Source organism: Lonchura striata, chromosome 5 (genome assembly GCF_046129695.1).
Source record: "Lonchura striata isolate bLonStr1 chromosome 5, bLonStr1.mat, whole genome shotgun sequence".
Classification (NCBI taxonomy): Eukaryota; Metazoa; Chordata; class Aves; order Passeriformes; family Estrildidae; genus Lonchura; species Lonchura striata.
In genome coordinates this window covers 72,607,049-72,624,157 of record NC_134607.1, presented here as the reverse complement: position 1 = coordinate 72,624,157, position 17,109 = coordinate 72,607,049, and the positions used below count along the sequence as shown (strand labels likewise).

The following is a 17,109-nucleotide window of genomic DNA, read 5'->3' as shown; positions in this document are numbered from 1 at the left end:
GCACAGGGACACACACTCGGGACAGGGACCCGGGACACATCCCGGGACAGGGACACGCTCCTGGGACAGGGACCAGGGACACATCCCGGGACAGGGACACATCCCGGGACAGGGACACAGGACAGGGACACATCCCGGGACAGGGACACATCCCGGGACAGGGACACATCCCGGGACAGGGCCAGTGGCTCTGCCACGAGCTCCGGGCGCTCCGTGACCGTGCCCGGGACAATGGCTGCTGTCCCTGTCCCTGTCCCTGTCCCTGGCTGTCACTTGCCTGGCACCTGGCTGTCACCTGCCCGACCTCTGGCCCCCGTCCCGCTTGTCACCTGCCCGCCACCCTGAGTGCCACCTGCCTGTGCCCTGCCCGCTGTCCCCTCCCCGTGCTCTGTCACTCGCCTGTCCCCTGCCATGCTCTGGTTGTCACCTGCCTGTTCCCTTGTCCCCTGTCCTGGTTGTCACCTGGCTGTCACCTCCCTGTCCCCCTGTCCCCACCCTGAAGGGACACGGGGAGGGGTCTCCAGCACCCGGGACCCCACCCCAAAGACCCCCCGTGCCACCCCCCGTGTCCCCTGTCCCCCCTCTGCCCCACGGCGATTGGGGGGTCCCGGGGGGCGGATTTGGGGAGGGGGATTTTGGGGGAGGAGGAGGATTCGGGGGGGTTTGAGGGGATTGGGATTTTGGGAGGGGGATTTGGGGGGGTTTGTGGGGATTGGGATTTGGGGAGGGGGATTTTGGGGGGGGTTTGAGGGGATTGGGATTTGGGGAGGGGGATTTGGGGGGTTTGAGGGGATTGGGATTTGGGGAGGAGGATTTGGGGGGTGGGATTCGGAGAGGTGAAGGAGAACGGGGAATTTGGGGAAGGGGAAGGGGCAGTCGGGAATTTGATTTTGGGATGGGGAATTTGAAGGGTTGTGACCTGGGGAGGAATTTGGGGAGGGGGATTTTTGGGGTGGGATTTAGGGCGGGATTTTGGGATGGGGATTTTTAGGGTTGGGATTTGGGGCGGGATTTAGGGCGGGATTTTGGGGAGGGGGATTTTTGGGGTGGGATTTGGGGAGGGGGATTTTTGGGGCGGGATTTGGGGTGGGGGATTTTTGGGGTGGGATTTAGGGCGGGATTTGGGGAGGGGGATTTTTGGGGCGGGATTTGGGGTGGGGGATTTTTGGGGTGGGATTTAGGGCGGGATTTGGGGAGGGGAATTTTTGGGGCGGGATTTGGGGTGGGGGATTTTTGGGGTGGGATTTAGGGCGGGATTTGGGGAGGGGGATTTTTGGGGCGGGATTTGGGGAGGGGGATTTTTGGGGCGGGGTTTGGAAGGAGGAGCGGAGCGCCGGCCCCAGCGCGGCTTTATTGGTCTGAGTTTCACATTCCGCTGTCGGATCGGGGGGGGGTCCCCTCTGCGACACCCCAAAACCCCCCAAAACCCCCCAAAAGCCACCCCGAACCCCCGGTACTGGCCAGGGGGCGGATTTGGGGGGTCCCCGCAGCCCCCAAATCCCACCTTTCCCGGGGGGGGCCCGGGTCTCAGCCCCCCCAAACCGTTGCGGTGCCCCCCAAAATGTGCGGGACCCCCAAAACCGTCCCGAAGCCCCCCAAAGGCCGGGCAGGATTTTGGGGATCCCCTCAGCAGCAGCGAGCCTTGTGCTGGAAATAGGCCTGGAAACGGCTCTGGGCGTAGTCCTGGGGAAAAAAATGGGGAAAATGGGAAAAAAGGGGAAAAACAGGGTGAAAAGATGGGGGGAAAAGTGGGAGAAAATGGGGAAAAAGGGGGAAAAACCGGGGGGAAAACATGGGGGAAAAGGGGAATAAAGGGGGGAAAAAGTGGGGGGGTATAAAGGAGGAAATGGGAGAAAAAGTGGGGAAAAAAGGGGAGAAAATGGGGAAAAAAGGGGGAAAACCAGGGGGAAAAAATGGGGAAAAAAGGGGGAAAAATAGGGAAAAGATGGGGAAATGAGAATAAAGTGGGAAAAGATGGGGAAAATTGGAATAAAGGGGGGGAAAAGCGGGGGGGTAAAGGGGGGAAATGAGAGAAAAAGTGAGGAAAAAGGGGAGAAAATGGGGAAAAAACAGGGGGGAAAACAGGGGGAAAATGGGGGAAAATGGGGAAAAAAGGGGGAAAAACGGGGAAAAGATGGGGGAAAATGGGAATAAAGGGGGGAAAAAGTGGGGGTATAAAGGAGGAAATGGGAGAAAAAGTGGGAAAAAAGGGGAGAAAATGGGGAAAAAATGGGGAAAACCAGGGGGAAAACATGAGAGGAAAAAGGGGAATAAAGGGGGGGAAAAGCAGGGGGGTAAAGGGGGGAAATGGGAGAAAAAGTGGGAAAAAAGGGGAGAAAATGGGAAAAATTGGGAAAAAAGAGGGGAAAACATGGGGGGAAAAGGGAATAAAGGGGGAAAAAGAGGGGGGACAAAGGGGGGAAGTGGGAGAAAAAATGGGAAAAAAGGGGAGAAAATGGGAAAAATTGGGAAAAAAGAGGGGAAAACATGGGGGGAAAAGGGAATAAAGGGGGAAAAAGAGGGGGGACAAAGGAGGGAAGTGGGAGAAAAAATGGGAAAAAAGGGGAGAAAATGGGGGAAAAAATGGGGGAAAACAGGGGGAAAGCATGGGGAGAAAATGGGGAGAAATGGGGGGGGAAAATGTGGGAAAAATGGGGGAGAAATTGGTGAGAAATGGGAAAAAAAGAAGGGGGAAATGGGGGAAAAAGGGGAAAAAGGAGGGAAAACGTGAGCAAAACGGGGCAAAGGCACTAAGGGGATAAAAGGGGGGCTGGGGGGGGTGCAGCCCCCCAGGACCCCCAAACCCCCCCGGGACCCCCCAAAACCCACCCAGGAGCCCCCCAGGACCCCCCAAAACCCTGCCAGGACCCCCCAAAACCCCCCCGGACCCCCCAAACCCCCCGGGACCCCCCAAAACCCCCCCGGGACCCCCCAAAACCCCCCCGGACCCCCCAAACCCCCGCCAGGACCCCCCCAGGACCCCCCAAAACCCCCCAGGGACCCCCCAGGACCCCCGAAATCCTCCCAGGATCCCCCCAGGACCCCCCAAACCCCTCAGGACCCCCCAAACCCCCCCAGGACCTCCCAGGACCCCCCCAAAACTCCCCCAAACCCTCCCAGGACCCCCCAAACCCCCCAGGACCTCCCAGGTCCCCCCAAACCCCCCCCAGGATTCCCCCAGGTCCCCCCAAACTCCCCCAGGTCCCCCCAAACCCCCCCAGGACCCCCGAAACCCCCCCAGGACCCCCCAAAACCCCCCGGACCCCCCCAGGACCCCCCAAACTCCCCCAGGACCCCCCCAGGACCCCCCAAACCCCCCCAGGACCCCCGAAACCCCCCCAGGACCCCCCAAAACCCCCCCGGACCCCCCAAACCGCCCCCAAGACCCCCCAAACCCCCCAGGATCCCCCCAGAACCCCCCCAGGACCCCCCAAAAGTCCCCCAGGACCCCCCAGGACCCCCCAAACCCCCCCAGAGCCCCCCCAGGACCCCCCAAACCCCCCCAGGACCCCCCAAACCCCCCGGACCCCCAAACCCCCCGGAGCCCACCAGGTAGCCGAAGGGGATGCTGGAGATCTTGGCCTGCACCACGGACCAGAGCCCCCAGAAGAAGTGGGAGGCCAGGGCGAAGCTGGGGGGAAATTTGGGGGGTGAGACCCCAAAATCCCCCCCAGGCACCCCAAAAACTGACACGGGGTGGGGGCGTGGGGCAGGAGGGTACAGGGACCCCGAAAATGGTACAAAGGCCTCCCAAATACAGGCAGAGACCCCAAAAGTGGAACAGGGACCCCGAAAGTGAAACAGGGACCCCGAAAGTGAGACAGGGACCCCAAAAGTGGAACAGGGACCTCAAAAGTGGAACAGGGACCCTGAAAGTGGAACAGGGACCCCGAAACTGGAACAGGGACCCCAAAAATGGAACAGGGACCCCGAAAATGGAACAGGGACCCCGAAAGTGAAACAGGGACCCCGAAAGTGGAAGAGGGACCCCGAAAGTGGAACAGGGACCCCAAAAATGGAACAGGGACCCCGAAAATGGAACAGGGACCCCGAAAGTGAAACAGGGACCCCAAAAGTGAAACAGGGACCCCAAAAGTGAAACAGGGACCCCGAGAGTGGAACAGGGACCCCAAAAATGGAACAGGGACCCCGAAAGTGGAACAGAGACCCCAAAAGTGGAACAGGGACCCCAAACAAAGGTACAGAAACCCCAAAAGTGAATCAGAGACCCCAAAATTGGCACAGAGACCCCCAAAAGTGGGCACAGACACCCCCAGAAGTGGTAAAGAGACCCCCAAAGTGGCACGGAGACCCCAAAAAAAGGTACAGAGACCCCAAAAGTGGCCACAGAGACCCCAAAAGTGGCCACAGAGACCCCAAAAGTGCCACAGAGACCCCAAAATTGGCACAGAGACCCCAAAAGTGGCCACAGACACCCCCTGGATGAGGGCAGAGACACCCCAAAAAATGGCGCAGGGACCCCAGAGGTGACCCAGGGACCCCAAAGCGGGGTCCAACCCCCCCAGACCCCCCAAAATGCGCACCGCTCGGTCTCCCGCAGCAGCTCCTCCTCCAGCCGCTGCCGCTCCTCCCGCGGCGGCCCCGAGGGACCCCCGGGCTGCCCCCACAGGTAGTGCCGGATGAAATGGAGCTGGGGGGCACGGGGGGTCAGGGGGACCCCCGAGACCCCCGGGGACACCCAGTGACACCCAGGGACACCCAGGGACACCCAGAGACACCCAGTGACACCCCCAGATCCCAGGGACCCCCGGGCTGCCCCCACAGGTAGTGCCGGATGAAATGGAGCTGGGGGGCACGGGGGGTCAGGGGGACCCCCGAGACCCCTGGGGACACCCAGGGACACCCAGAGACACCCAGAGACCCCCGGAGACACCCAGGGACACCCAGAGACACCCAGGGACCCCCCAGATCCCAGGGACCCCCAGGGACCCCCGGGCTGCCCCCACAGGTAGTGCCGGATGAAATGGAGCTGGGGGGCACCGGGGTGAGGGGGACCCCAGAGACCCCCGGGGACACCCAGGGACACCCAGTGACACCCAGTGACACCCAGGGACACCCCAGATCCCAGGGACCCCCGGGCTGCCCCCACAGGTAGTGCCGGATGAAATGGAGCTGGGGGGCACAGGGGGTGAGGGGGACCCCAGAGACCCCCAGAGACCCCCGGGGACCCCCACAGACCCCTCAGGGACCCCCCCCAGAGCCCCCAAGGAACCCCAAGGGACCCCCCAGGGACATCCACAGACCCCCAAGGAGCCCCCCAGGACCCCCCAAGCCCCTCCAAGGAACCTCCCAGACCCCCAAGGGACCCGCAAGGAACCCCCCACGGACCCCAAGGAACCTCCTAGACCCCTCAGGGACCCCCAGAGACCCCCCCAGCTCCCCCAGGGACCCCCCAGCCCCCCAGGGACCCCTCAGGGACCCCCCCCAGCCCCCCAAGGACCCCTCAGGGACCCCCAGAGACCCCCCCAGCTCCCCCAGGGACCCCTCAGGGACCCCCCAGCTCCCCAAGGACCCCTCAGGGACGCCCCCCAGTCCCCCAAGGACCCCCAGAGACCCCCCCAGCTCCCCCAGGGACCCCTCAAGGACCCCCCAGAGACCCCCCAGCTCCCCAAGGACCCCCCAGGGACCCCCCAGCTCCCCCAGGGACCCCTCATGGACCCCTCAGGGACCCCTCAGGGACCCCCAGGGCCCCCCCCAGCCCCCCAGGGACCCCTCAGGGACCCCTCAGGGACCCCCCAGAGACCCCCCAGCTCCCCCCCAGGGCCCCCCCCAGGCCCCCAGGGACCCCTCAGGGACCCCCCAGCTCCCCAAGGACCCCTCAGGGACCCCCCAGCCCCCCCAAGGACCCCTCATGGACCCCTCAGGGACCCCTCAGGGACCCCCAGGGCCCCCCCAGCCACCCCCCAGAGACCCCCCAGAGACCCCCCAGCCCCCCAAGGACCCCCCAGCTCCCCCCCAGGGCCCCCCCCAGCCCCCAAGGACCCCTCAGGGACCCCCCAGCTCCCCCAGGGACCCCTCATGGACCCCTCAGGGACCCCTCAGGGACCCCCAGGGCCCCCCCCAGCCCCCCAGGGCCCCCCAGGGCCCCCCCAGCCCCCCAAGGAACCCTCAGGGACCCCCCAGCTCCCCCAGGGACCCCTCAGGGACCCATCAGGGACCCCTCAGGGACCCCCAGGGCCCCCCCCAGCCCCCCAGGGACCCCTCAGGGACCCCTCAGGGACCCCCCAGAGACCCCCCAGCTCCCCCCCAGGGCCCCCCCCAGGCCCCCAGGGACCCCTCAGGGACCCCCCAGCCCCCCAAGGACCCCCAGAGACCCCCCAGCCCCCCAAGGACCCCTCAGGGACCCCCCAGCCCCCCGCCCCACCTGCTGCTGGCGGCTGGGGTAGTGCTGGGGGCGCTCGCTGAAGCCGGGCCAGCGGCGGGAGCCGTAGCTGTACACCCACTCACAGAAGTGATTGGCCAGGTCGAACCCGCTGGGGACAGGGGCAGGGCTGCGCCCAAAATATCCCAGAGACACCCCAGAAACAGCCCAGACACACCCCAAAAATATCCCAAACCCGCTGGGGACAGGGGCAGGGCTGTGCCCCAAAAACAGCCCAGACACACCCCAAAAATATCCCAAACCTGCTGGGGACAGGGGCAGGGCTGCGCCCGAAATATCCCAGAGACACCCCAGAAACAGCCCAGACACACCCCAAAAATATCCCAAACCTGCTGCGGGGCAGGGGCAGGGCTGCGCCCAAAATATCCCAGAGACACCCCAGAAACAGCCCAGACACACCCCAAAAATATCCCAAAGCTGCTGCGGGGCAGGGGCAGGGCTGCGCCCAAAATATCCCAGAGACACCCCAGAAACAGCCCAGACACACCCCAAAAATATCCCAAAGCTGCTGCGGGGCAGGGGCAGGGCTGCGCCCAAAATATCCCAGAGACACCCCAAAACCAGCCCAAAAATACCCCAAAAATATCCCAAAGGCACTGCGGGGCAGGGGCAGGGCTGCGCCCAAAATATCCCAGAGACACCCCAGAAACAGCCCAAAAATACCCCAAAACCAGCCCAAAAATACCCCAAAAATATCCCAAACCTGCTGCGGGGCAGGGGCAGGGCTGCGCCCAAAATATCCCAGAGACACCCCAAAACCAGCCCAAAAATATCCCAAAGGCACTGCGGGGCAGGGGCAGGGCTGCGCCCAAAATATCCCAGAGACACCCCAGAAACAGCCCAAAAATACCCCAAAAATATCCCAAAGCTGCTGTGGGGCAGGGGCAGGGCTGCGCCCAAAATATCCCAGAGACACCCCAGAAACAGCCCAAAAATACCCCAAAAATATCCCAAACCCGCTGGGGACAGGGGCAGGGCTGCGCCCAAAATATCCCAGAGACACCCCAAAATCAGCCCAAAAATATCCCAAACCTACTGTGGGGCAGGGGCAGGGCTGCGCCCAAAATATCCCAGAGACACCCCAGAAACAGCCCAAAAATACCCCAAAACCAGCCCAAAAATACCCCAAAAATATCCCAAACCTGCTGTGGGGCAGGGGCAGGGCTGCGCCCAAAATATCCCAGAGACACCCCAAAAACAGCCCAAAAATACCCCAAAAATATCCCAAAGCCGCTGCGGGACAGGGGCAGGGCTGCGCCCGAAATATCCCAGAGACACCCCAAAATCAGCCCAAAAATACCCCAAAAATATCCCAAAGGCACTGCGGGGCAGGGGCAGGGCTGCACCCAAAATATCCCAGAGACACCCCAAAAACAGCCCAGACACACCCCAAAAATATCCCAAAGCTGCTGTGGGGCAGGGGCAGGGCTGCGCCCAAAACCAGCCCCAAAACCAGCCCCAAAAACAGCCCCAAAAATACCCCAAAAATATCCCAAAGCTGCTGCGGGACAGGGGCAGGGCTGTGCCCCAAAAACAGCCCAGAAATACCCCAAAAATACCCCAAAACCAGCCCTGTGCACCCCAAAAATACCCCAAAGCCGCTGCAGGCAGTGTCAGTGCTGCACCCAAAATAATACCCCAAAAATACCCCAAAACCAGCCCAAAAATGCCCCAAAGCTGCTGCAGGGGGCAGGGTCAGTGCTGCACCCCGAAATACCCTACTGCACCCCAAAATACCCCAAAACCAGCCCAAAAATACCCCAAAACCAGCCCTCTGCACCCCAAAAATACCCCAATGCCGCTGCAGGGTACAGGGTCAATGCTGCACCCCCAAAATACCCCAAAACCACCCCAAAAACGGCCCGCTGTGCCCAAAAAACACCCCAAAACACCCCAAAAATACCCCAAAAATGGCCCAAAGCTGCTGCGGGGTGAAGGGTCAGTGCTGCACCCCAAAAATACCCCAAAACACCCCAAAAACAGCCCGCTGTGCCCAAAAAACACCCCAAAACACCCCAAAAATGGCCCAAAGCCACTGCAGGGTGAAGGGTCAGTACTGCACCCCAAAACCAGCCCAAAACACCCCAAAACCAGCCCACTGCGCCCAAAAAACACCCCAAAACACCCCAAAAACACCCCAAAACTACCGCTCTGCGCCCCAAAAACACCAGGAGCCCACAGGGGAACCCCAAACCCCACCGGGACCACGGAATATAAACAGGAATCCCCCAAATCCCAGTGGGATTGTGGAGTGTGAGGGACCCCCAAACACACCCAGGGACCCCCAAATCCCCTCTGGGACCCCCCAAATCCCCTCTGGGACCCCCCAAACCCCCCAGGGACCCCCCAAACCCCCCCAGGGACCCCTAAAATCTCCCCAGGAGCAGGGAGTGGTGATGAAGAGACCCCGAATCCCACTGGGACAATGGAATAGGACTGGGAAGGCCCCAAATCCCAGTGGGATTGTGGAGTGTGAGGAACCCCCAAACCCCTCAGGGACCCCTTAAACCCCCCCAGGGACCCCCCAAATCCCCCCAGGGACCCCTAAAATCCCATCAGAGACCCCTTAAAATCCCCCCAGGAGAAGGGAGTGATGATGGAGAGACCCCAAACCCCACTGGGACAATGGAATAGGAGTGGGAAACCTCCAAATCCCAGTGGAATTTTGGAGTGTGAGTGACCCCCAGGGACCCCCAAATGCCACAGGGACCCCCAAATCCCCCAGGGACCCCCCAAATCCCCCCCAGGGACCCCTAAAATCCCAGCAGGAGCAGGGATTGGTGACAGAGAGACCCCAAACCCCACTGGGACAATGGAATAGGAGTGGGAAACCCCCAAATCCCAGTGGAATTTTGGAGTGTGAGTGACCCCCAGGGACCCCCAAAGCCACAGGGACCCCCAAATCCCTCTGGGCCCCCCAAAACCCCACCAAGGACACCCCAAACCCCCCCAGGAGCAGGGGGTGGTGACGGGGAGACCCCAAACCCCAGTGGGAAAACAGAATACGAGCAGGAAGCCCTCAAATCCCAGTGGGATTGTGGAGTGTGAGGGACCCCCAGGGACCCACGGGGACCCCCAAACCCCCTCAGGGACCCCCAAAGCCCCCCGGGACCCCCAAACCCACCGGTAGTTGTAGCTGCTGTACTCGAAGTCGATGAGCATGAGGCTGTCCGAGGAGCCCTCGCGCCCCGCCAGCAGCAGGATGTTCCCTGGGGGGCAGCGGGGCTGGGGGGTCTGGGGGGTCCCCGGGGGGTTTGGGGGGGTCTGGGGGTGTCTGGGGTGTCTGAGGGGTTTGGGGGGTCTGAGGGGTCTGGGAGGTTTGGGGGCTCTGTGGGGTTTGGGGGGTCTGGGAGGATCTGGGGGAGTTTGGGGGGTCTGGGGGGATTTTGCGGGGGGTTTGGGGAGTTTGGGGGGTCTGGGTGGTCTGAGGGGTCTGGGAGGGGTTTTGGGGGGTCTGAGGGGTTTGGGAGGTTTGGGGGCTTTGGGGGGTTTGGGGGGTCTGGGGGTCTGGGGGGGTCTGGGTGGTCTGTGAGGGTTTTGGGGGATTTGGGGGGGGGTTTGGGGACGGGGGGCACTCACCCTCCTGCACGTCGTTGTGGCAGAAGACCACCGGGGATGGGGTGGCCTCCAGCAGGGCCCTGAGGGGACAGACGGGCTCAAGGGGACAGGGACAGGGGACAGGGGGACAGGGGGACAGGGGGACAGGGGGACAGGGACAGGGGGACAGGGACAGGGGGACAGGGGGACAGGGGGACAGGGGGACAGGGACAGGGGACAGGGGGGATCCCAGGATATGGGGACAAAGAGGACACCGGGGTACAGGGACACTGGGGACAGAGGGGATACAGGGATAGAGGACACAGGGATCCAGGGACATGGGGACATGGGGGACATCCAGCACACAGGGACATTGGGGACACAGGGACATGGGGGATAGGGGTAATGGGACACAGGGATCCAGGGACATGGGGACGTGGGGGATGCAGGGAACTGGGGACACAGGGGACACCAGGGTACAGGGACACTGGGGACACAGAGATCCAGGGAAATGGGGACACGGGGACATGGGGGACACCCCAAGGATATGGGGGACACAGGGGCACGGGGGATGCAGGGATATGGGACACAGGGGACACCCAGAACCAAAGGCATGGGTGACACCGGGACGTGGAGGTGACACGGATGCAGGGGACACAGGGGAGACACCAGGGACACCCTGAGGACACGGGGGACACACAGGGGACACGGGGGACACCGGGGATGCGAGGTCAAGGCGGGGACAGGAGGGACAGAGGGGAGGACAGAACCACGGACAGCCCGGAGCCGCAGGATGGCTGCCCTGGGGGTCCCGCGGGGCCGGGTGGGGACACCAGGGGACAGTAAGGGACACGGAGGGGGTGGCAGTGACCTGAGGCTCCTCATCTCCTGCTCCAGGTTGTAACCCCGGAGCTGCTCCAGCTGCTGCAGCTGCGCCGGCTCCGAGAAGGTCAGCTCCGAGATCTGCCGCAGGTACCTGGGGACACGGCACCGTGGGGACAGAGGGGACAGCGCGGGGACACCCGGGACAGGCTGGGGACAGCCCCCCAGCGACCCCTGCCCAGCCCCGGCCACCCCAGGGTCACCCAGTGTCCCCTCGGGGTCCCATGGGACCTGCTGGAAGCAGCCAGGAAACATCGGGGTCCCAATGGGGTTTGGGTCCCCAATTCCCTGATCCCAGTGGGATTTGGGGTCCCCACTCTCTGATCCCAGTGGGGTTTGGGGTCCCCACTCTCTGATCCCAGTGGGGTTTGGGTGCCCAATTCCCTGATCCCAGTGGGGTTTGGGGTTCCCACTCTCTGATCCCACTGGGGTTTGGGTCCCCAATTCCCTGATCCCAGTGGGGTTTGGGGTCCCCAATTCCCTGATCCCAGTGGGGTTTGGGGTTCCCAATTCCCTGATCCCAGTGGGGTTTGGGGTTCCCAATTCCCTGATCCCAATGGGGTTTGGGGTTCCCAATTCCCTGATCCCAGTGGGGTTTGGGGTTCCCAATTCCCTGATCCCACTGGGGTTTGGGGTCCCCACTCCCTGATCCCAGTGGGGTTTGGGGTTCCCAATTCCCTGATCCCAATGGGGTTTGGGGTCCCCACTCCCTGATCCCAGTGGGGTTTGGGGTTCCCACTCCCTGATCCCAGTGGGGTTTGGGGTCCCCAGTTCCCTGATCCCAGTGGGGTTTGGGTCCCCAATTCCCTGATCCCAATGGGGTTTGGGTCCCCAATTCCCTGATCCCAGTGGGGTTTGGGGTTCCCACTCCCTGATCCCAATGGGATTTGGGGTCCCCACTCCCTGATCCCAGTGGGATTTGGGGTCCCCACTCCCTGATCCCAGTGGGATTTGGGGTTCCCACTCCCAGTGGGATTTGTGCCTCACTCCCTGCTCCCAGTGGGATTTTGGCCCCCACTCCCAGAGGGATTTTGGCTCCCACTCCCCGTTCCCCATGGGATTTTGGCCCCCGTTCCCAGTGGGATTTTGGCTCCCACTCCCGCTCCCGGCGGGATTTTGGCTCCCACTCCCCACTCCCAGTGGGATTTTGGCTCCCACTCCCCACTCCCAGTGGGATTTTGGCTCCCACTCCCCTCTCCCAGTGGGATTTTGGCTCCCACTCCCCTCTCCCAGCGGGATTTTGGCCCCCATTCCCAGCGGGATTTTGGCTCCCACTCCCCGTTCCCCATGGGATTTTGGCCCCCGTTCCCAGTGGGATTTTGGCTCCCACTCCCCGCTCCCAGTGGGATTTGTGCCCCACTCCCAGCGGAATTTTGGCTCCCACTCCCCGTTCCCCATGGGATTTTGGCCCCCGTTCCCAGCGGGATTTTGGCTCCCACTCCCCGTTCCCAGCGGGATTTTGGCTCCCACTCCCCGTTCCCAGTGGGATTTGGCCCCCATTCCCAGTGGGATTTGTGCCCCACTCCCAGCGGGATTTTGGCTCCCATTCCCAGCGGGATTTTGGCTCCCACTCCCCGCTCCCAGCGGGATTTTGGCCCCCGTTCCCAGCGGGATTTTGGCTCCCACTCCCCGTTCCCAGCGGGATTTTGGCTCCCATTCCCAGCGGGATTTTGGCTCCCACTCCCCGTTCCCAGCGGGATTTTGGCTCCCACTCCCCGTTCCCAGCGGGATTTTGGCTCCCACTCCCCGTTCCCAGTGGGATTTTGGCCCCCGTTCCCAGCGGGATTTTGGCTCCCACTCCCCGTTCCCAGCGGGATTTTGGCTCCCATTCCCAGCGGGATTTTGGCTCCCACTCCCCGTTCCTGGCGGGATTGGGTCCCTGACCCCTCCATGGTCCCGAAGAGCCACTTGGGCTCCTTGTTGAAGGGCATGGCCATGCCGTGGAAGCGCGCCATGGTGACGGCGATCTCGGCGGAGACGCACGGCTCCCGCAGCTCCTCGGTGCGCAGCCGCCGGCTCTGGGGGGGCACGGGGGGTTCGGGGGCGCCCGCGGGGGGCGCGGGGGGCCGGGGGGACCCCCGATCCTACCGGGATGTACTCCTCCAGCCGGCCCTGCGGGAACACCCCGAAGAGGCGCGGGCCCAGCGCGCGCTCCGCCAGGATGGCGAACATGACGCTCTCCAGCACCAGCGAGTCCACGCCCTGCGGGGGGACGGGGGCACCCCGAAAACGGGGCCACAGGTTGGGAGGCAGGAACGGGGCCCAAGAACGGGGATCCCCAAAAATGGGGCCACAAAAATGGGAGCCAGGAACGGGGCCGCAAATGGGGATCCCCAAAAATGGGGCAACAAAAATGGGAGCCAAGAACGGGGCCGCAAATGGGGATCACCAAAAATGGGGTCACAGGTTGGGAGGCAGGAACGGGGCTGCAAACGGGGATCCCCAAAAATGGGGCAACAAAAATGGGACCCAGGAACGGGGCCGCAAATGGGGATTACCAAAAATGGGAGCACAAAAATGGGACCTAAGAATGGGGCCACAAATGGGGATCCCCAAAAATGGGGCAACAAAAATGGGAGCCAGGAACGGGGCCGCGAATGGGGATCCCCAAAAATGGGGTCACAGGTTGGGAGGCAGGAACAGGGCCGCAAACCAGGATCCCCAAAAATGGGGCAACAAAAATGGGACCTAAGAACGGGGCCACAAATGGGGATCCCCAAAAATGGGAGCACAAAAATGGGACCCAGGAACGGGGCCGCAAATGGGGATTACCAAAAATGGGAGCACAAAAATGGGACCTAAGAATGGGGCCACAAATGGGGATCCCCAAAAATGGGGCAACAAAAATGGGAGCCAGGAACGGGGCCGCGAATGGGGATCCCCAAAAATGGGGCAACAAAAATGGGACCTAAGAATGGGGCCACAAATCAGGATCCCCAAAAATGGGACCCAAGAATGGGGCCACAAATCGGGATCCCCAAAAACAGAACCACCAAAACGGGACCACAAATGTGGAGCTACAAAATCATGACCACAAAAACGGGATCCCCAAAAATGGGACCACAAAAACAGGACCACAAATGGGGATCCCCAAAAAATGGGACCCAGGAACGGGGCCACAAACTGGGATCCCCAAAAACAGGACCACCAAAATGGGACCACAAATGAGGATCTACAAAAACAAGACCACAAAAATGGGATCCCCAAAAATGGGACCATCAATTGGGACCACAAAAACGGGGCCACAAACCAGGATCCCCAAAAGCGGGACCACCAAAACGGGACCACGAATCGGGATCCCCAAAAACGGGACCACAGGTTGGGACCACAAAAATGGGGCCACAAATCGGGATTCCCAAAAACAGGACCATGAAAATGGGACCCAAAAATGGGGCCACAACTCAACACCCCCCAAAACCGAGACCCCAGCAGAGAGACCCCCAAACCAGCACCGCCAAGCCCAGTGGGTGGGAACCCGAAAATCCTAATTCCAGGGGGTCCCTGGGGGTCTCCATAGGGTTTGGGGTTCTGGGGAGTTCCCTATGGGTCCCCATGGGGTTTGGGGTCTCAGGGGGTCCCCACGGGGTTTGGGGTCTCGGGGGTCCCCACGGGGTTTGGGGTCTCGGGGGTCCCCCATAGAGTTTGGGGTCTATGGGGTTCCCACAGGGTTTGGGGATCCCCATGGGATTTGGGGTCTCAGGGGTTCCTATGGGGTTTGTGGTCTTGGGGGTCCCCATGGGGTGTGGCTGTCCCCTCACCCACAGGATAGCCCCTGAACCCCAAACCCCAGCACTCCCCCATCCCAAAAATGCACATGAAAATCCCTAATCCCAGGGGTTCCCATAGGGTTTAGGGTCTTGGGTGTTCCCATGGGGTTTGGGATCTCGGGGGTCCCCATGGGATTTGGGGTCTCAGAAGTTCCTATGGGGTTTGGGGTCTCGGGGGTCCCCATGGGGTGTGGCTGTCCCCTTACCCACAGGACGGCCACAGCCCCCCAACCCCAGCACCCCAGCAGGATTCCCTAATCCCGGGGGGTCCCTCGAGGGTCCCGGGGGGTCCCTCGGGGGTCGCTGTGGGTTTTGGGGCGCGGCGGTGCCCTCACCTGCAGGATGGCCCCGTAGACGCGCAGCAGCACCTGCCGGGGCTCGTCCCCCACGCTCGGCACGTGCTCGGGCAGCGCGCACTTGTACAGCAGGTTACTGAGCCCCCCACTGCGGGACGGGGACATCAGGGGACATTGGGGACATCAGGGGACATTGGGGACATCGGGGGCATTGGGGACACCGGGGACACCAAGGAGACAGGGACCCATCGGGCATGTGCACTTGTACAGCAGGTTACTGAGCCCCCCGCTGCAGGATGGGGACATTGGAGACATCGGGGACATCGGGGACATTGGGGGCCCTGCTCGGGATGTTCTGGGGCAGCTGGCAGGAGACGGGGACACTGGGGACACTGGATGGGGACACTGGGAGAGGAACTGGGACACTGGGGACAGTGGATGGGGACACTGGGGAAAGGGACCAGGACACTGGGGACACTGGACAGGGACACTGGGAGAGGGACTGGGACACTGGGGACACTGGCTGGGGACACTGGGAGAGGGACTGGGACACTGGGGACACTGGCTGGGGACACTGGGAGAGGGACCGGGGCCCGGAGGTCACTGGGGGACAGGGACGCTGGCCTAGGGGCCCACTGGGACACGGCTCCGAGGGCACTGGGGACACTGGGGGACAGGGACTGGGACACTGGTCTGGAGGGTAGCGGGGACACTGGGGGACAGGGACTGGGACACTGGTCTGGAGGGTAGCGGGGACACTGGGGGACAGGGACTGGGACACTGGTCTGGAGGGTAGCGGGGACACTGGGGGACAGGGACTGGGACACGGCCCCGAGGGCACTGGGGACACTGGGGGACAGGGACTGGGACACTGGTCTGGAGGGTAGCGGGGACACTGGGGGACAGGGACTGGGACACTGGTCTGGAGGGTAGCGGGGACACTGGGGGACAGGGACTGGGACACGGCCCCGAGGGCAGTGGGGACACTGGGGGACAGGGACTGGGACACTGGTCTGGAGGGTAGCGGGGACACTGGGGGACAGGGACTGGGACACGGCCCCGAGGGCAGTGGGGACACTGGGGGACAGGGACTGGGACACTGGTCTGGAGGGTAGCGGGGACACTGGGGGACAGGGACTGGGACACTGGTCTGGAGGGTAGCGGGGACACTGGGGGACAGGGACTGGGACACGGCCCCGAGGGCACTGGGGACACTGGGAGGGACATGGGGGACTGGCCCGGAGGATGACTGGGGACACCAGTGCGAGGGACACTGGGCTACTGGCACACCGGGGGACAGGGACAGTGCTCCGGGGACAACGGGGGACACCGGGAGGGGACAGGGAGGGGACAGGGACACCGGGAGGGGACAGGGAGGGGACAGGGCTGGGGACAGGGACACCGGGAGAGAACAGGATGGGGACAGGGACACCGGGAGGGGGCAGGGCTGGGGACAGGGAGGGGGCAGGGACACCGGGAGAGAACAGGATGGGGACAGGGACACCGGGAGGGAACAGGATGGGGACAGGGACACCGGGAGGGGGCAGGGCTGGGGACAGGGAGGGGGCAGGGACACCGGGAGAGAACAGGATGGGGACACGGACACCGGGAGGGGACAGGGACACCGGGAGGGGACAGGGAGGGGACAGGGCTGGGGACAGGGAGGGGACAGGGAAGGGACAGGGAGGGGACAGGGCTGGGGACAGGGACACCGCTCTGAGGTACAACAGGGAGGGGACAGGGAGGGGACAGGGAGGGGACAGGGAGGGGACAGGGAGGGGACAGGGACACCGGGAGGGGACAGGGAGGGGACAGGGAGGGGACAGGGACACCGGGAGGGGACAGGGAGGGGACACCTCCCCGAGCCCCGGGACGAGACCACTGAGGGGAGCGGGGGGGGGGGGGTCCCGCCTCTCTCCCGTTCCGCTTCCTACCTGACGAGCGAGATGCCGAACTCGTCGGGGCCGATGAGCTTCCAGGAGCCGGCCAGGAACTCGCGGCACCAGGCGTAGGCCTGCAGGCGGGTGGCGGCGGGGACATCACCGTCCGCGCCGCCGCCGCCCGCGCCCCCCGCCGCCGCCGCCATGGTGGCCGCCACCCGGTCCGGCTCGGCCAGGGCGGGACCCAGCCGCGTCTAACCAATAGCGACGCGATTCGCTGATTGACGGTTTGTCCGACCAATAGAAAGGCGGCTCGGGGGGGGCGTCGCGCGCGCGGCGGCCAA

The 17,109-nt window shown here is 63.3% G+C and overlaps 1 protein-coding gene across 1 annotated transcript; it reads right to left on the bottom strand.

Moving 5' to 3' along the window:
• Positions 1-1,332: 1,332 nt before the first annotated feature.
• CHKB (choline kinase beta) lies at positions 1,333-17,109 on the bottom strand. The gene is made up of 11 exons (XM_077783148.1): positions 16,820-17,109; positions 14,925-15,033; positions 12,911-13,024; positions 12,707-12,840; positions 10,812-10,916; positions 9,983-10,041; positions 9,528-9,612; positions 6,386-6,494; positions 4,545-4,651; positions 3,550-3,631; positions 1,333-1,683 (listed from the first exon to the last, which is right to left on the bottom strand). The coding sequence occupies exons 1-11, from the start codon at positions 16,969-16,971 to the stop codon at positions 1,627-1,629; spliced, it is 1,113 nt and encodes a 370-aa protein (XP_077639274.1). The 5' UTR covers positions 16,972-17,109; the 3' UTR covers positions 1,333-1,626.